Source organism: Melanerpes formicivorus, unplaced genomic scaffold (genome assembly GCF_026170545.1).
Source record: "Melanerpes formicivorus ecotype bairdi unplaced genomic scaffold, bMelFor1.0.p_v2 SCAF_134, whole genome shotgun sequence".
NCBI classification, from domain to species: domain Eukaryota; kingdom Metazoa; phylum Chordata; class Aves; order Piciformes; family Picidae; genus Melanerpes; species Melanerpes formicivorus.
Genome location: NW_027142486.1, coordinates 945,687 through 964,645, shown reverse-complemented (window position 1 = coordinate 964,645; position 18,959 = coordinate 945,687). Strand labels below are relative to the sequence as shown.

The window sequence follows — 18,959 nt, the reverse complement described above, 5'->3', positions numbered from 1 at the left end:
CCCTGGGGAGGCTTTGTCAGTGATGGTCCTCAGTGGGACCCATTAGGGCTCCAGCAAAGTTGGCAGTTGGCATTTGGCTTCCTGAGAGGTTTCTTCAGCTTGCTCTCAGTCTCTGAGACTCATGGACTCGACACCAAGGGCACCAGAGGAGTCATTAAATGCCTGGGGCTGGTCCTCTGCTGCTGAGCTGAGCCACGCTCCTGGGCTGGAGGGAGCTTCTGTCAAGCAGGCAGCACTGCAGAGAGACAGCTCTGCCCAGGAGCTGCTCCTCTGCACAGGGCAGCAGGGCTGAGGGCACTGCCAGGGCATCTCAAGGAGGTGAGGAAGGCAGAGAGAGCTTCAAGGTAGCCAGGACAGGTTGGGAGCTGAGAGCTCAAAGAGGAGAAAGCTTCCCAGCCCTGGGTGCGGTGAGCCTGTGGTGTCCTAACCTGTCTGATGTCTTTGCTTTCAACAGTCCTCCATGCTCAGAGACAGACCATGTCCAACAGCAGCTCCATCACCCACTTCCTCCTGCTGGCATTCATAGGCTCAGGGCACCTGCAGCTCCTGCACTTCTGGCTCTTCCTGGCCACCTACCTGGCTGCCCTGCTGGGTAACAGTCTCATCATCACCACCATAGCCTGCGACCACCACCTCCACACCCCCATGTACTTCTTCCTCCTCAACCTCACCCTCATTGACCTGGGCTACATCTCCACCACTGTCCCCAAATCCATGGCCAATTCCCTCTGGGACACCAGGGACATCTCCTATGCAGGATGTGCTGCTCAGGTCTTTTTTATTGCCTTTTTCATTTCAGGAGAGCTTTATCACCTCACCATCATGGCCTACGATCGCTACGCTGCCATCTGCAGACCCCTGCACTATGAGACCCTCCTGGGCAGCAGAGTTTGTGTCCTCCTGGCAGCAGCTGCCTGGGCCTGTGGCTTTCTCACTGCTCTGCTGCACACCACCAATACGTTTTCCCTGCCCCTCTGCCAGGGCAATGCTGTGGAGCAGTTCTTCTGTGAGATCCCCCAGATCCTCAAGCTCTCCTGCTCCACCTCCTACCTCAGGGAACTTGTGCTAATCGTGCTCAGTGCCTCTTTATTCTTTGTTTGCTTTGTGTTCATTGTGGTGTCCTATGTGCAGATCTTCAGGGCAGTGCTGAGGATCCCCTCTCAGCAGGGACGCCACAAAGCCTTTGCCACCTGCCTGCCTCACCTGGCTGTGGTCTCCCTATTTATCACCACTGGCTTCTTTGCCTACCTGAAGCCCCTTTCCATGTCCTCCACATCCCTGGATCTGGTGATGGCAGTTCTGTATTCGGTGGTGCCTCCAGCAGTGAACCCTCTCATTTACAGCCTGAGGAACCAGGAGATGAAAGCTGCCCTCAGCAAACTGATCCCTGGGTGTTTTCAGAAGCAATAAACTCTTTGTCTTCTCCTGCAGATGCCTTTCTCCTGATGCCTCTCAGGGCAGGCCCAGCCTGGCTTCTATACCTTTTGCTTCTGGTGAGGGATTTTGACTTGTGAGGATGCTGTCATCTCCTCTCTCTTTTCTTTTCTCCCCCAGGGTCTGTGAAAGAGGAGCTGTGCTCCTTGTTTGTTTAAACAAAATCAAAGGCCTTTCAATAACAGTTTCCTGCCCCAAATCCTTCTTCCAAGACTTTTCTGGAACTTCAGGGACAGTTTCCCAAGTGCCCAAGAGAGTGTCTCATAGATGCAGGCAGCAGTGACCAGCTAAACCATGGGAGTGTGCAGGGGTGGGGCAGGCAGAACTGTTCTGCAGAGAGAGGCCTCCTGAGAGAGATGTGAAGGAGCAGCAGAGCAGGAGCAGGTCCAAAGCTGTTTGCTGGATCTGAGCCTGGGAAAGCTGCCACAGGTCAATCACCCTGGAGCAGTGGTACAGCTTGAAGGGGGAACTGCAGCCTAGGCCCTGACTGCAAGAACTGAAAGTAAAATAAATGACATTGGCTATGAAAGGAAAAGAATGATGAGGTCTGTAGAATTAATTTGACTGCTAATGGGCACACAGAGCAGAGGCATCAACAGTTCTTTCTCTTTTCTTCATCTCTCACTTCTGCTTGCAACCTCTCTCCCTGTGGGAGCTTCAGGCTGTGCCTAGACAATTTTCCACAGATCTTGAACAGAAAGTGGTAGAATGTAAATAAATTGCTGCTCTTTCTCTTATCCCTTTGTGTCGAGTGGCTTAGGGAGGGGGGCAGGGAAGGGGAAGCTATTACCTGCCCTGGTTTGTGTCCAGGGGGCTTCTTGTGGTGTTTCTAAATTGTAAATACCTGTAAATATTGTAAATATTGTATATTTTGTACATATTTGTTGCATTTCATTGTAGATTGTGGTTTTGCTTGCAAATCCAGCTTCATTTGCTCCCAGCTGAGCTGCTCTGGCAATTTCATGTTGGGGGGAATTTCAAACCACCACACTCTCTCTCTCAAGGCCTTGCCAGGGGATCTCTGTTTTGACTCCTGTGAGAAGGAGCAGGAAGGAGGAAGGGAGTAGGGGAGGAGGTGAACTGTGCCCTGGATCCATCCAGGGGGTTCTGAGAAGTTTCTGTGCTGTTTATAAGTTGTATCTATCAAATATTGTGCATCTGTTGTGTATTTTGTACCTATTCATTGCATTTCACAGCTCTAGATTTTAGTTTGCTTGTAACTAGAGCTTCGCTTGCTTCCATCCCAAACTGAGCTAGGTCTGGCAATTTTATTTGTGTGTGAGAATTCTCTCAAATCAATTGGGAGGTGAGATTTTCAACCTACCCCAACTAGCCCCTCACAGCCACGATTTCCAGCCCTGGCCTCTCACCTCAGCTTGCATTGCTTCTTTGGACATGGACTCAGTAGCTCAGTGTAGCAGTTTGGGCTGGGTGCCCTCTGCTGTGTTCATATAAGGGGGTACTTCCTGTGTCCAAAAGTCCAGCCCTGTGGCTGGACACAGGAACCTAGGCATTTCATCCCATAATGAGATGGGGAAAGACTCTGAACATGCTGAGATGAGGAAGGAGTTCATGGGGCCAGCTCAGATGTGGACACCTGAGAGAGCTCTCTGTGTGTGGCTGTGGTTTGCCTGAGCACATCCAGCGGTAAGTTGATGCCGAACCTGCCGGTCTGGACACGGAGAGCAGAAATGCAACCAACAGCCAGGTGTGAGGAGGTGACACTGGCACAGGGGAGCAAAGTGGCCCAGAGCTGCAGAGCCAGTGGCTCTTTATTGCCATGTAGATGAATGTTACAGATGCACTTTCCCACAGCCTGCCTCCTTCAGCCACTGATTTATCTCCATTTCAGCAGGTGCCCTTCTCCCCAGCTGCCTCTCCCTGCCCTTCAAAATGCAGCACTCTGCCAGTTTCTGCTCCCAGCCTTTTCTCGCACAGTTTCGAGGTGCAACATTGCTTATCACCTCCAGGGCCTCACAGACATGAAGGCCACCTAAACATTTGGTTATCACTTCCCTTTTGGGTTCCCACATCTCCCCCTTCTTTGTTTTGCAATACTGAGTCTATGGCATCCTGGTATCCAGTCCTGATTCCGATGTCTCCTGGTCTCATTTACACGTGATCAGTCTCATAGCATAGGATCAGGCTTAGGTTGGTTGACTTCCAGCTTTGTAGGCACAGCCATCACTGCAGTCAGCTTTCATTTGGCTGTCCTCATTGCAGGCAGGGGACTTCAGGTGCATGGGACTTGTGCCAACCACAAGCTGCTTGGCCTGTTCTCCCCTCCTGGATGGCTCTCTTGCCACACAGAGATTCATCCCTCATATCAAGGTCGGTATAGCTGTCTCCACCACTCAAGACCTCTTGGGTTGCAGCTTCTAGCCAAGGCCAATCCAGTCTTGCCCTTGACCATGGGAGGAGAGGATTGGTGGGTCCCAGCCCTTTCACCTGGTTGTTAACACAGAACCTCACCTGCCTCATCTGGTGACAAATGGCTATCAGGGCAAGGCAGAGGCAGATCCAGGTGAGCAGAAGAACCACATCAGGGTGTAGCAGGGGTTTTGAAGCTGCTGGTGGCTGTGGGCTTCCCAGGGGTGTTTTGCCTGACCATTCCTGCATGGTCAGCTGAGGTGCTGAGCATTGCATCTCCACAAGAAGCATTTCAGACCGTAGCAGTATCTGATGCTGCAGATTCTCTCCTCCTCACCCAGCACAAAGCTCTCCTTAAACTGAATAAGGGAGAGACTCAGACCATGTTTTGCCCTCATCTGCTATAACTTCTGGGAATGCCACAGGATCCTCATTTCTCTGTGCTTCCTTAAAACATGCACACCTCAGCCCCTGAGATGCCTCAGGCAGGGGAGGAGAGCTTGAGTAAAAAGCTCAGCCAGGCAGCTGAGCACAAGCAGCAGGGGGCCTGGAGGCCCTTGTTGATTCTCCACTGGTGTCTGCACTCTTTCCATCCCAACTCTGCTCCTCTGGAGAAGCTGTGGGAATTGTATCTGTCTGCTGTGTTATGATTATGATTAATGAGAAACTAAGAAGGCAAATATGCCTTATTAGGGCATATTGCAGTGGGGGGAGCAACTGATAGACTGACTTTAGGGAGTAGAACCTCAAGCAATGCTCAGCTGATAGAAGGAAATGGTTTAGCTCTTGTGGGCCATATACCCTGGGAACAAACTGCAGCGGTGTAGAGAGCAAAAAGCATTTAGCTGATTACCAATGACCTTTGTGACTGGGTGCTGGGTGCCAACTGATGCTCTGCTCCTCACAGGCTCAAGAGCGGTGTTCTGGCTGGCTCACCAAGCTGACACAGTGCATTAACTTAATGACCCCACACCAACGTGACCACTAAGCAGTATCCTTTATTGCATCACACACAGCCTGCACTGGAGCTCTGCAAAAGGCTGGGAGCCCTGAGCAAGGCAACCACACTGCTCATGGAAGGCTGAACAAGACAGATGCATTACAAGGCTACCAACTTCTTGAAAGAGAGAAAGTCCTTTCACTGCCTGGTCTTGGATGCTTTCCAAACACCATGCAGTCCTGATCCTCTCTTTCCAGTTGTTTCTTCTCATTGGTCTGGGGCCAGTTTCAAAGGTTCCAAGCCAGAGACTGCTTCCCTGTGTCTCTCTGCAGCTGCAATGCTATCTAAGCCCAAGACATTACCATTACCTAGCTTAATTGAAACTACTTCTAGTTGTGCTTCAAAACCTATTTCCTATGCTACTGGAGAAGCTTTTTCTAACAGAAAGAAAACAGAAGAGGAAGCAAAACCATTAGGGAGTGTCCTTCCTTCAGCACAATGCACAGAACTAGTCATCATCAGCAGTATCCTGCACTATGCTTAGAGGCTCATCCTCAGGCGTTCCAGAAGCAAGACCTGTGGAGAAGAAAGGAAAAAACTTCTCTGCCTGGCTGCTGCCCCCAGCAATGGTAAAAGTGTGCAGAGCTCTTTTCTTATGGACATCATAAACCGACAGCTGCTTGGCTGAGACGTCCAGGAAGAGCCCAATCTTTTGTGGCCTCCCACCCACACTCAAACGGGACCATGGCTCCACGAAGGCCCAGCAGTCTCGCCCATCTACAAGCCCTATGGCCCAGAAGCCATTCTCAGGGGACAGAGTCAATGCCCCTTTGCGACTCACAGACTCCCGCGCAACACCCAAGGTCCAGCTTTTCCTCCTGCCAACATCCACTTGCCAGTAGTGCCTGCCCGAGGTGTATCCTTCCTTTGCCAGCACAAACAGGTGGCTGTCAAACCTCAGATCATTCCTGGGAACGTCCCTGAGGGCCCCAGTGTCTTTCACACTCTTCCCCGCCTCAGAGATCTCCAGTCTGGGGTGAGCTGTGTCCGCATCCAGGGTGACATCCCCTGCAACCACCAAGTCATGCCATCAGGAGCAGTCAGCACAAGCTCTGCTTTCCTGAGACTTTCTCCTCTGTGTCCTCATCCACCTCTCCCTTGCTCTTCCTTCCCCCTCCATGCTTAGGTGCACCTGGCAGCCTCTTGCCTCAGGGGACCTCCAGCTTCTCTCCTCCCATCCCTTCCATGTCCCACCTTTGGGCTGCTGACCAGGAATTGCTGGGGGGATGGCCTGAGGAGAAGGACCAGGAGCTGGCCATGCAGCTCCTCCTTGGCAACACCAGAACTACAATACGCTTTTACAGGCCTGAGGAGCTGCAATCTGAATGGCCAAAGGAAGTTCTGTGTGACAGAAAGGGAGGAGGAAGCTGGAGAGATCAGGGATCAGGCTGGCAGGCAGCTGAAACCCACCTGGCAATCACTGCAGACACTCAGTGGCCAGCAAGAGCTGCTAAAATACAGACCCAAAATGTTCAGTAACTGCTGAAAACTGGTGTGTGGGAGCAGACCCTGCTGGGAATGATGGTGGAGGACAGCCAAGTCTTGAACCAGCTGGACACAAGTCTCATGGCTATGGAAATGCAGGACCAGAAACTGGAATTTGGGTTGGGGTCATGGTGAAGTCCTTAGCAAAGCCTGAAGGAGATTTTCAATCTCACCTCAACTCAAATTTAAAGAGTAAGGAACTGAGCCTTCAGTGGAGCAAGAGCAGCTGCAGACACTTCTCCTGAGCCTTGAAAGAGGGCAAGGCCAGGAGTGGGAGGCAGGGCCTGAAGCAACCAATGCTGGTTGACCATCCCTCTTCCCCGCAGCTGGGAGGGCTCCTGTCAAGCAGGCAGGGGCTGTGGCAGCACACAACCAAGTCCAAAGCTCTCAAAGAATCCCTGCCCTGAGCATGTTCCTCAGCCAAGAGTTCTCTGAGCACTGGGAGTTGCCTGCCAGAGCTGCACTCCCAGCGAGTGCTCGGCTCCACCATTGCCCTGCTGCTTACCTTGGTAGCACTGGATCCTGAAAAGCTCTGTGGGAAGAGAGGAAAGCAGCCATGAGTGGATTTGCCAAGGCTGGCTCCAGAGTGCTGAGACACAGCCCAGGCTGCTGAGCAGAAGCTTCTTGTTCTCCTCTAGTGCTGTGCTGCTCATGTGGCAGGGAAATAGGGAAGAGGACTGCAGCAGGACACCTTTAGCACAGATCAGGTGATGGAGAGCTCAAGCTACAGACTCCCTTTAGAGACAAGGGAGGCAAGAGGGACCTTGAGCACCTGCAGTGTCCACCTGAGCATGCAGGCATCTCACTTGCATGGGACACAAGAGCTGCTCCCCAAGAAATAGAGCCCTGTGCACTTGCATCACTTGTGAGGAGGTGCAGAGGACCTGATGGTAGGTTCCTTTGATTGTCCTCCAGGATCATCAAGTCCAACCTATCAACACAGACCCTATGACTAGACCATGGCACCAAGGGCCACGTCCAATCTCCTCTTGAACGCCTCCAGGGACAGCGACTCAACCGCCTCCCCGGGCAGCATGTTCCAATGATGAATGACTCGCTCGGTGAAGAACTTCCTCCTCACCTCGAGTCTAAACCTCCCCTGGTGCAGCTTGAGACTGTGTCCCCTTGTTCTGGTGCTGGTTGCCTGGAAGAAGAGGCCAACCCCCTCCTGCCTACAACCACCTTTCAGGTAGTTGTAGAGGGCAATGACGTCACCCCTGAGCCTCCTCTTCTCCAGGCTAAACAATCCCAGCTCCCTCAGCCTCTCCTCATAGGGCTTGTGTTCAAGGCCTCTCCCCAGCATTGTTGCCCTTCTCTGGACATGTTCAAGTGTTTCGATGTCCTTCTTAAACTGAGGGGCCCAGAACTGGACACAGTACTCAAGGTGCGGCCTAACCAAAGCAGAGTACAGGGGCACTATGACCTCCCTGCTCCTGCTGGCCACACTCTTCCTAATGCAGGCCAGAATGCTATTGGCCCTCCTGGCCACCTGGGCACACTGCTAGCTCATGTTCAGACAGCTGTCAATCAGCACCCCGAGGTCCCTCTCTGTTTGGGAGCTCTCCAGCCACTCCGACCCCAGCCTATAGCTCTGCATGGGATTGCCGTAGCCAAAGTGCAGCACTCGGCACTTGGACTTGTTGAATGCCATCCCATTGGACTCTGCCCATCTGTCCAGTCGGTCGAGGTCCCTCTGCAGAGCCTTTCTACCCTCTAACTGACCAACATCTGCCCCTAACTTGGTGTCATCTGCAAACTGGCTGATGACTGACTCGACCCCCTCATCCAGATCATCAATGAAGATGTTAAAGAGCACAGGGCCCAGCACTGAGCCCTGGGGGACGCCACTGGTGCCTGGCCGCCAGCTGGATGTGGCACCATTCACTACAACTCTCTGGGCCCGGCCCTCCAGCCAATTCCTAACCCAGCACAGAGTGTAGTGGTCCAAGCCATGAGCTGACAGCTTAGCCAGCAGTTTGCTGTGGGGGACAGTGTCAAAGGCCTTGCTGAGGTCCAGGTAGACCACATCCACAGGCCTCCCCACGTCCACCAGACGGGTCACCTGATCATAGAAGGAGATCAGGTTGGAGAGGCAGGACCTGCCCTGCTTAAATCCATGTTGGCTGGACCTGAGCCCTTGGCCATTCTTCAGGTGTGCAGTTATTGCCCCCAGGATAATCTGCTCCATCACTTTCCCTGGCACTGAGGTCAGGCTGCCAGGCCTGGAGTTTCCAGGTTCCTCCATCCGACCTTTCTTATGGATGGGGACTACATTGGCCAGTTTCAGTCATCTGGGACCTCTCCAGTGAGCCAGGACTGGAGGAAAATGATGGAGAGCGGCTTGGCAGCTCATCTGCCAGCTCTCTCAGCACCCTAGGATGGATCCCATCCGGTCCCATGGACTTGTGAGTGTCCAAGTGGCTCAGCAGGTCCCAAACTAATTCCTCATGGATTACCGGGGCACTACACTGCTCCCCAACTCCATCGCCCAGCTCAGGAGGCCACTCATCCTGAACTCCTGCCTTGCTGTTAAAACCTGTTTAGGTTGGACATCAGGAGGAAGTTCTGCACAGTGAGGGTTGTGAACTACTGGAAGAAGTTGCCCTGAGAGGTGGTGGAGGCCTCATCCCTTGAGATGGCTTCAAGGTCAAACTCAGTGTGGCCCTGGGCAGCCTGATCCAGCTGGAATTGTCCCTGCTCACTGCAGAGGGGTTGGACAAGACAACCTTTGAGGGTCCCTTCCAGCCTGATGCTTTCTGCCTCTCTGACCCTCTGTGCTGATCCTGCTCACCTTGATTGTTCTGCAGCTCTGCTCTGAGGATCTGAAGGTCGTGGCAAGTGGCCTCCTGCACAGTCTGCACATTCTGCACAGCCTTCAGGAGAGTTTCCATCTGCTGAGAGAGCTGCTGGAGGGATCCCAGGGCCCCTCTGGTACTCAGCTCCACTTTCTTTCCTGGGAAGAAACAGCAGTGCCACCAGCACAATGGCCTTGCCTCCCCTGAGGGAAACTCTTGTCCCACCAATGGCACAGGGCCTTTCCTCACAGAAGGGACCAACAAGATGCTGACCTCTTTCTCTGCCAAGGAAGACCCAGCCCCAGAAGATGCTGGAGGGTGACCAGTGCAGCTCCAGAGCTGCCTTCCCCAGGACAGGGACACTGCTCAGGGGACATGGAGTCAGCAGGACAGAGGCACACCAGGACTGAAGGGGCACTCCTGAGCCTCTGCAAGGGCTTACTCAAGGCCTAAGCCCAACCTTGCTCCTCCCTTTAAGCTCTCTCTCCCTCTGGGGCTTGCCCACTGCCATGGCCCTTCCCTCCATCCCATCTCCACCTCTTCAGCTCCTGGGCCACCTGGACTCCTGAAGGGTGAGACCTGGCAAGTCCCTTGCCCCACCTCTGAACTGCTTTGGATGCCCTGAGTGCTGGAGGGGTGGGCAAAGAGCACAGGCCCCAGGAGCCTTCCTGAAGGCTTGGCAAAAGCCTGCTGAGCAGGATGAAGGGCAGGAAGCAGCTCCACCCATCTCTCCAGCCAGCACCTTTGGGCTGCAGCAGAGAAGACCCTTGGTCAGGAGGCAGGGGAGTGAGGAAAGAGAGTCAGCAGCAGGACATGGAGATGGACAACCTCATCACACAGATCAGGTCATTGACAGCCCAAGCTACACACTGCTTCCAAAGACAAGGGAGAGAAGAGAGGCCTTGAGCACCTGCAGTGTCCACATAAGCATGCAGCTGGCCCTGGGACAGGGCACACAAGAACTACTCCAGCCCCCACTGCAGGAAGGAGCTGGAGGTGCTGGAAAGTGTCCAGAGAAGGGCCATGAGGAGGAGCAGAGGGCTGGAGCTGCTCTACTGTGAGGACAGACTGAGAGAGTTGGGGTTGTGCAGTCTGGAGAGGATAAGGCTCCCAGGAGACCTTCTGAAGGGTGCTACAAGAAAGCTGGGGAGGGACTTTTGAGGGTGTCAGGGAGTGATAGGACTGGGGGGAATGGAACAAAAGTAGAAGAGGGGAGAGATTCAGATTGGATGTCGGGAAGAAGTGGTTCCCCATGAGGGTAGTGAGGCACTGGCACAGGTTGCCCAGGGAGGTGGTGGAAGCCTCATCCCTGGAGGTGTTTAAGGCCAGGCTGGAGGTGGCTGTGAGCAACCTGCTATGGTGTGAGGTGTCCCTGCCCATGGCAGGGGGTAGGAACTGGATGAGCCTTGAGGTCCCTTCCAGCCCTGACAGTTCTCTGATCTACTCCACAAGAAAGAGTTTTGTCCTTCTCCATCCCCTATGAGGAGGTGCAGAGGATGTGCTCACAGCTCGGTTTGCCTGTGCCCAGCCTTTGCCAGCAGAGAGATGAAGGCCTGCTTGGTGGGGGCCCTGCTCACCTAGTTCCTCCTTGAGGCTCTGAAGGTCTCTCTGGGTGGATTCCTGCATGTCCTGCACAGCTTTCTGGAGAGTTTCCATTTGTTGGGAGAGCTTCCAGAGCTCTGATGTGGTACTTGCTGTGAAGGAAACATTGTGCCACTGGGACACTGCTGGTACCTCCTTCAGGTACCTGGAGATCATCTATCTGCCATGAAGATGCCCAAGAGCTCTGATTGAAGGCCCCTGCTAAAGCATCTTTCCCAGGCCTCTCCTGTGGGTGATTTCTCTCTCCTCATTCCCCCTTAGAAATCTTCACCTCACAGGGATTCAATTGCACCTTGAAGGTGCCACCTGGGGAGGGTTCTCACTTGGCCCTCTGCCTGCTCAAAGTCTTCCCAGCAGAGCCCTGTGCTCAGGGGCATGGCCAGGCCCTGTTCCCATGGAACCTCATCTCCTCCTTTCTCAGCAGCAGCAAAGGAAGCTCACTGCTTCCCCACCACCCAAAGGCACAGCCAGAGAAGGAGCCCAGGCCATGCTCCTTGCCAGGTGTTCCTTGAGGGAAGAACACTGCCCTGCCAAGATGCCAGCTGGCCAGAGCAGGGGCAGGGCAACTCCTTGCCTTAGAACCTGGGGAGGATGGGACTGCAGAGCCCAGACTGTGCTGGGAAAAGCTCCCTGCCCAGGCAGCTCTGCACACTGGCAGCCTGGAGTCCCAGACACCTGCCTGGATGGGCAACATAACTATGGACTTGCTGGAGGCCTTTGGGAGTGGCCATTCCTGGAGTGGGGAGTTGGCTTCATCTGAGTGTGGTGGGCCCTCAGGCATGGGAAGCCTCCAGAACTCCTTGCTCAGAAGGCTTTTGTTCCTAGGTGCTGTTGGTCACTCCTGGCACTCACTGAAAGAGAAACTGTGTGAAGGATTTCCTGCAAAAGAGTTTAGAGTAATTAGTGTCCTCCTCTTGCCATGGGATGGGAGAGGAGCTCACAGAGTCCCACCTTGTCCAGCTGTTTGCAGCTGGGCAGGAGGCTCCAGAGATCTTCAAGCCCAGTCCCTATGCCAGAGCAGAACCATAGAATCCAGCACAGGAACACAGCCAGATGGGGCTGGAAAGTCTCCAGAGGAGACTCCACAACCTCTCTGGGCAGCCTGCTCCAGGGCTCTGTGACCCTCACAGTGAGGAAGTTCCTCCTCATGTTGAGATGGAACCTCCTGTGCTGGAGTTTACATCCATTGCCCCTTGTCCTACCCCAGGGTGCAACTGAGCAGAGCCTGTCCCTGTCCCCTCCTTCCTGACCCCCAGCCCTCAGCTATTGAGAGACATGGATCAGATCCCTCTCAGGCTTCTGCCCTCTCTAGACTAAACAGCCCCAGGGCTCTCAGCCCCTCCTCACCAGGCTGTGCTCCATTCCCTCCTGGTAGCCTCCCTTGGACTCTCTCCAGCAGATCTCTGTCCCTCCTGAGCTGGGGAGCCCAGAACTGGATGCAATACTCCAGGTGAGGCCTCACCACGGCAGAGCAGAGGGGCAGGGAGAACCTCCCTGGATCTGCTGGACACACTCCTAATGCACCCCAGGACCCCCTTGGCCTTCTTGGCCAGCAGGGCACATTGCTGTCCCATGCAGAACTTGCTGCCCACCAGCACTCCCAGGTCCTTCTCCACAGGGCTGCTCCCCAGCAGATCCCCTCCCAACCTGCCCTGCTGCACTTGATTCTTCCTTCCCAGCTGCAGGACATGTCCTTGTTGAGCCTCATTAGGCTCCTCTCTGCCCAGCTCTCTGAATGGCCTCACAGCCCTCAGGTGCAGCAGGCCCCTCCCTCTGACCAAATTCCTCCCACCCCAATGGCCTTGGCTTCAGCTGTGCTCTGGAAGGGAACCTGCAGGTGATTTGCTTTCAGTGACTCCTTTGCCTTTCCACCCCTGCCCAAAGAGAACAAACCCAGTTCTTACCAAACATCTCCTTGCTCCTCCTGCCTTCCTGTGCCTTTCCTCAGGAGTCAAAGAGTGGCCAAAACCTCTAGAGAACAGAAGGCAGAGTTGGTGACACCTTCTGATGGACTCCCAGCAGGTCCCTGTCCCATCTCAGGTGCAGGGGAGCCCTCTGGGAATCCTCACTCCATGCCCATCCTTCTCCTTGCTCACAATCAGCCCTGTGTGCTTGTGCAGAGCACAGGAGAAGCTGCTTCAGCCCAGCTGCTTCCCCACTCCGAGGCACAGGAAGGGCAGCACTGGCTACATGCACAGCTCTGAGACCAACTCCAAGCCTGGAGGGGACCCTGGCAAAGCTCCAGAGTAAGGACAGGGGTGGAATGGCCTTGGCTGGCTGCCAAAGGCACACCAAGCTGCTCCCTCCCTCCTCAACTGCACAGGGGGAGAAATAGGAGGGCAAAGCTGCTGGGTGGCCACCAGGAGTGGGAGATCTCCAGGCAGTGGCCATCGTGGGCACTACAGACTCAGCCTGGGGAAGACCACTTGAATTTGGTGACCATTTCAAAGCAAGCAGCTTGGGGAGAAGCCAAAGCCACACTCAACCCAGGTGCCCCCAGCCTCCCCCTCAGCTTCACCTCCCTCCTTCCCAACCCTTTTACTTTGTCACCCTCTGCTGTGCTTTAAGCTTCCCTGCAGCCCAGAAGCCCAAATGGAACAGACTTGGATTTGCCTCCCAGGAGGACAAAAGCAAATTAGGCAGGAGAAAAGAGAGGTACAAGTCAGGAAAGGAGCAGCCTGGAATCCCTTTGGAAGTCAAAAGCAAAGCTTAACAAAACAGAGAGAAAGGATCTGAGTAAAAGGGAAGTGACAAAGGGGTAAGCAAAAAGGGTAAATGAGAAAAGCCACCACAACAGCAGGCCCAGCTGGCACAGAAGTCTCTGGATGTAAGTGTGGATTGTCCCTGGCTGCAGCTCTTAGGAGAGTGGCTGCAGCAGGAGGCAGCACTCACCATGGGGCAGCTGCAGGAGCAGAGAGGAGTCTCAGGCAGGAAGAAGAGGCAGAAGCAGGCAGATGGCTCCCCTTAAACAGGCTGTGGGCAGGAAGGGGGAGTGGAAGAGACCTTGACCCGGGGACCCCTCCCCCTGGGAGTCTCTCTGCCCACCTGGGTCAGGTTTCTTTGTCCACCTGGGGCAAAATCCTTCCCAGCTGCTCCAGGGATGGCTGGGACCTGACACACCCTGGCCCTTGTCTTTTCCTCCCTGGGCCCTGCAGGGAACAGCCCTGCTGCTAGTGCCTCCAGTTCCTTGCTGCCTGCCCCTGAGGGGACCTGGGGGATGAGCAGGGCCTGCTGGCCCCTGTGTGCAGGGCTTGCAGGAAAGCAAGAGAGTGCTGCTCTTGCAGCCCCACAGCAGCACAGCCTTCAGGGCAGGAGGAGAGACACTTACCTGCCTGAGCTACCCAAGGGGAACAGTGACACAGGACAGCTGAAATTCCACCTGCAGAAGGGAAGGAAAAGGCACAGAAGACTGAGGCACTGGAGTTGAAATTCAGCCTTCCTCTGCCCCCAGGCCCTGCCTCCCCTTCGGGGCAAGGTGTTGGTACTGGAGGCAACCAGGTGCCAAGGGAGCTATGATGCTCCAGAAGCCAAGCAGACCCTCACCAGATGCCCACTGCCCAGCACCAGAATGGAGCTCATGGCAGGAGAAAAGCTTCACCCTGCCTGCTGTCAGGGAGGACAAACTCCTTCCCTGCAGCCTAGGGATCAGAGATGACCTTTGCTCAGCTGCTGAAGGGCTCAGCTTTGAACAGGGACAGCAGACACTGACCTGTCAAAGATGAGCTGAGGAGGAGGCTCTGGCTGACACTCAGCAATGGTTTGTCTGCAAGGCCCAGGCTTGGGGCTCAGCTGCCTTTGGGGGTTGTGGCCATTGGAAGGGGAACTTTAGCCCAGGCCCTGTCTGCACAGACTGAAAGTCAAATAAATGACCACTGGATGCCAAAGGGAAAGAATGACAAAGGCTACACCATTCACTGGCTGCTGATGGGGCCAGGGAGGAGAGGCAGGAGCAGTTCTGGCTCTCTTCTTCTGTCCCTTCTGCTTGCAGCTTCTCTCTCTCTCTCATGGCCTTTACAGGGGATATCTGAAGGGAGGATGTCCCTGGGCCTGGAGGATGTCCCTGCCACTGGAGGGAGGATGTCCCTGCCACTGGAGGGAGGATGTCCCTGGCATTGGAGGAAGGATGCCCCTGGGCCTGGAGGATGTCCCTGGCACTGCAGGGAGGATGGCCCTGGGATTTCAGAGACTGTTTAGTTCTCTAAACCACCATGGAATGGAAGTGATTCTGCCTCTGGAGCAGGTAATTTCTGGAGCTGCTCTGGGATTGGCTCCAGGCCTTGCCTCTTAGTGTCACTGCTCACAGCTGCTCCTTCCTGGCCATGCTGTGCCAGGAGCATTCCCAGCTGCCCTGCAGATGTTCTGCTGTGGGAGGGGCTTGGGAAGCTGGGAAATGGAGCCAGGAGAAGGGAATGCTCTGCATGAAAGGAGGAAGCAAGCAAGGAGGAGGGAAGGTACTGCCCTTGCTGGAGAAGGACCAGGCTGGGGACCCAGAGACCAGCTTGACATGGAGCAGTACAGAGGTTGCACCCTGCCTCTCCCCAGTGCTGCCAGTAGCACCCCATTGCTCCCAGTGCTGCCCCAGTGCCGCCCCCAGCTGCTCCCAGTAGCACCCCAGTGTTCCCAGTTCTCTCCCAGTGATCCCAGTGCAGCCACAGAGGCTCTCCCCATTGCACCCCAGCGCTCCCAGTGCCGCACCAGTGCCACTCCCTGGCTCCCCCTAGTGGCCCCAGCGATGCCTCTGTGCCAATTCTTTGCTGTTCCCAGTGCTGCCAGTGCCACTCTGGTTCTCCCCAGTGCTGCCAGTAGTATCCCAGTGCCACCCCATGGCTCTCCCCAGTGCCACCCCCTTGCCACTTCCTCATTCCCACCCTAACCACACACCCCCCCAGCGTGCTCCCAGGGCTGAAGCAGTTCCATTCCCTGGCTCCTCCCAGTGCTCCCAGGGCTAGCCCAGTGCTCTCACCTGGGACCTCCCTGACTCCATCCAAAATTCAGGAGTGTTTGGGCTCAAACCCAGTAATTTAGGAACATTTTGGGCTCAAACCCAGCGACTAAGGAACATTTTGGGGCTCCAAACCACTAATTTTCAGATGTTTGGATCTCAAAACCACCAATTCTGGGAACTGTTGTGCAACACTTCCCCCCCTGCCCCCCCTTCCCCCCTCCCTGCCCTGCCCTGCTTAACTGGGAAAATTTTGGGCTCAAAAATTCCCATTTCAGGAGTTTTGGGGTCAGAAACCTCTGTTTAGAGACCTTGGGGGTGGGGTGGGGAGAGGCACAAAACCTGGGGGGATTTTTGGTCTCAGAAGTTAGTTAGGGACTCAAACCCAGTTCAGTCCTGCTTGAACCGGCAAAGGCACCAGCTCAGTCCCAGTTAGCCCAGTTCAGTCCCCCTCCACCCCAGTCTGATCCCAGTTTGTCCCCTGGTGCCACTCACCCCAGGGCCACCAGCTGGGGATGGGCCTCGGGCTGTCCCCACTGCTTCTTCCCAGTCCAGCTGCAGTTTATCCCCAGTCAGGGACCAGTTTGCCCAGTCCCAGCTCTTCCCCTCCTCCCAGCTTCCCCTTTTTGAGCACGGGGGAAAGTGAAAGTGAAAGGGATGGGGGGAGGGGAGAGCAAGTCTGGACACGGCCCAGGAAACAGACTGGGAGCACTGGGAGTGGTGCTGGGGTGGAGCTGGGAGCGCAGGAGGGACACAAGGGGCAAGACTGGGAGCACTGGGATGGAACTGGGAGCACTGGGGGGACACAAGGAGTGATACTGGGAGCGCTGGGGTGGCACTGGGAGTGCTGGGGGGATGCTGAAGCAGTACTGGGAGCCGGGGGGCAGCACTCAGAGCAGTGGCTGGAGCCACACTATGGAACTGGGAGAACTGGGACGAGTGAGGGAACTGCTCTGGAGCACTGGGAGCTGCTAGAAAGCCAAACTGGAAGCAACAGAGTGTACTGGGAGTACTGGTGGTGTACTGGGAGCACTGGGGCTGTAGCAGTAGCACTGGGGCTGCACTGGGGGCACTGGGGATGCACTGGGGGCACTGGGGATGCACTGGGAGCAGTGGGAGTGATCCTGGCATGTACTGGGAGCACTGGAGCTGTTACTGGGAGCACTGGCAATGATCCTGGATTTATAGTGGGAGGACTAGCACTGATCCTGCTGCTGCACTGAGGCTGCACTGGGGGCACTGGAGCTGTACTGGGAGCACTGGCAGTGAGTCCCAGCAGTGCTGCAATGGCCTCCTACAGGATCATAGAATCACAGAACTGTCAGGGCTGGAAGGGGCCTCAAGGCTCATCCAGTCACAACCCCTGGCCATGAGCAGGGACACCTCACACTACAGCAGGTGGCTCACAGTCACCTCCAGCCTGGTCTTAAACACCTCCAGGGATGAGGCTTCCACCCCCTCCCTGGGCAGCCTGTGCCAGGCTGTCACCACCCTCCTGGGGAACAACTTCTTCCTCACAGCCAATCTCAGTCTCTAGTTTTGTTCCATCCCCCCCAGTCCTATCCCTCCCTGATACCCTCAAAAGTCCCTCCCCAGCTTTTCTGGAGTCCCCTTCAGATCCTGGAAGGCCACAATTAGGTTTCCTGGGGGCCTTCTCCTCTCCAGACTGTACAACCCCAACTCTCTCAGTCTGTCCTCATAGCAGAGCAGCTCCAGCCCTCTGCTCCTCCTTGTGGCCCTTCTCGGGACACTTTCCAGCACCTTCAGATCCTTCCTGGAACAGAGGCTCCAGAACTGGACACAGAGCTCCTTGTGTGGTCTCAGCAGAGTGGAGCAGAGGGGCAGAATCCCCTCCCTGGCCCTGCTGGCCACACTTCTCTTGCTGCAGCCCAGGCTCTGCTTGGCTCTCTGGGCTGCAAGTGCTCACTGCTGGCTCCTGCTGAGCTTCTCCTCCCTCAGCATCCCCAAGGCCTTTCCTTCAGGGTTACTCTCCAGCCAGTCCCTGCCCAGCCTATAGCAGTGCCTGGGATTGCCCTGAGCCAACTGCAGGACCTTGCCCTTGGCCTTGGTGAACCTCATGAGGTTGTCCTGGGCCCAGCTCTGCAGCCTCTCAATGTCCCTTGGGATGGATCCTTCCCTCCAGCAGTCAGCAGCACCACAGAGCTTGGTGCTGAGGGAGCCTCAGTGCCTCTCTCCATGCAACAACAAAGATGTTAACCAAGCCTGGTCCCAGTGCTGATCCCTGAAGGACTGCACTTGTCCCTGCCCTCCACCTGGGCATGGATCCAAGCTCAAGTGCAAACCAAGATCAGTGACCTCCAGCATGGGTGACATCAACAGGAGAGTCTTTGGGCATCATGGACATTTCCTCTGAGCAGCTGCTTGTGCAGGAAGCTGCAGGAGCTGCAGAGAGAACTTTGCTGCAGAGAGTGGTGCTGGCAGGAGCAGCTCCAGGGGGTCACAGGCTCCAGCTGCTCTTCATCCAAACCACGGCAGCAGGGTGAGGAACCCACAGGGCCAGGAGTCCCAGGGAGCTGCTTGAGCTGCTGTGGAAAACCATAGCAGGGCACTGGGAAAGTTCACCTTTGTTTCTGGAGGACTCTGGGTGCAGCGTGTCCCCGTCTGAGGGTGGGAGAAGTGTGAAGCCATGTCCAGCAGAAGGGGTGCAGGAGGTCAAGGGGAGCCATGTCCAGCAGAAGGGAGCAGGAGCTCCCCCATAGATGTCCTTCCCCCTGGGGTCTCTCACAGCTGTCCCTCCCCATGTGGTTGGCGGTGCTGGACACAGTGGTGCTGCAGCTCCTGGAGGTTCTGGGACCTCCTCAGGCAGCTGTTGCAGCAGGGGACACCGAGGGAGCCAGCCTGGGGACATGTGTGGGGCTGTGCCACCTCCATGGGCACACAAGAGAGGACACAGCCCCCCCTTCCCCCCCCGAGGGCACACACATGGGAATGGGACACGGGTGGGGATGTGCCACCTGCCATGGGGACACCGCTGACAACAGGGACACGCCATGGCTGCTGTCAGACCACTCCACTCCCCTGTCCCTCCCACATCCCTGTCCCCAGCCGTGGCTGTCTTGTCCCCATGGCCCTTCAGGGATGGCTGTCCCTGTCCCAGCCCCCTGTGGTGGTTTAAGCCTTAGCTTGGAGTTAAGAGCTCAGATGGGGGCAAGGCTGAGAATCTCTCCCCTGCTCACCCCTCCTCCCTCCCAGAAGAGAGGGAAAACAAAAGGAAAAACACCAGAAAGAAGCAAATCCACCAAGCAATGATTTGGAGTCGGCCTGGAAGTAGGGAGGTAAAGAGTTTTCTTTCAACACTATGTATATAAAA

The 18,959-nt window shown here is 55.5% G+C and overlaps 2 protein-coding genes across 9 annotated transcripts; one reads left to right on the top strand and one right to left on the bottom strand.

Annotated features, from left to right (window-relative positions):
- Positions 1-477: 477 nt before the first annotated feature.
- Positions 478-1,410, top strand: LOC137456688 (olfactory receptor 14A16-like). Its single transcript, XM_068168248.1, has one exon. It carries the CDS (start codon positions 478-480, stop codon positions 1,408-1,410), a length of 933 nt encoding a protein of 310 aa, XP_068024349.1.
- Positions 1,411-4,782: 3,372 nt separating this feature from the next.
- Positions 4,783-16,256, bottom strand: LOC137456635 (E3 ubiquitin-protein ligase TRIM39-like). Of its 8 annotated transcripts, none has more exons than XM_068168175.1 (8): positions 16,124-16,256; positions 14,015-14,065; positions 13,732-13,835; positions 12,591-12,657; positions 10,662-11,565; positions 9,081-9,242; positions 6,795-6,821; positions 4,783-5,812 (listed from the first exon to the last, which is right to left on the bottom strand). In XM_068168175.1, exons 5-8 carry the CDS (start codon positions 10,840-10,842, stop codon positions 5,253-5,255), a joined length of 930 nt encoding a protein of 309 aa, XP_068024276.1. In that variant the 5' UTR covers positions 10,843-11,565; positions 12,591-12,657; positions 13,732-13,835; positions 14,015-14,065; positions 16,124-16,256; the 3' UTR covers positions 4,783-5,252. The 8 variants fall into 8 exon arrangements, with proteins under 8 accessions (XP_068024276.1, XP_068024278.1, XP_068024274.1 ...); XM_068168177.1 differs by lacking the exon at positions 13,732-13,835 and having other exon boundaries at positions 10,662-10,778; positions 11,539-11,565; XM_068168173.1 differs by lacking the exon at positions 13,732-13,835.
- Positions 16,257-18,959: the final 2,703 nt, after the last annotated feature.

Bases quoted from the DNA above. Each gene is read 5' to 3' on its own strand.
- LOC137456688 (XM_068168248.1), top strand. From the start codon at position 478: ATGTCCAACAGCAGCTCCATCACCCACTTCCTCCTGCTGGCATTCATA.
- LOC137456635 (XM_068168175.1), bottom strand. From the start codon at position 10,842: ATGATCTCCAGGTACCTGAAGGAGGTACCAGCAGTGTCCCAGTGGCAC. The intron at 9,243-10,661 runs GTGAGCAGGGCC...GTTTCTTCCCAG, and splicing joins GAGCCTCAAGGAGGAACTAG to GAAAGAAAGTGGAGCTGAGT. The intron at 6,822-9,080 runs GTGAGCAGGATC...CTCTTCCCACAG, and splicing joins AGAGCTGCAGAACAATCAAG to AGCTTTTCAGGATCCAGTGC.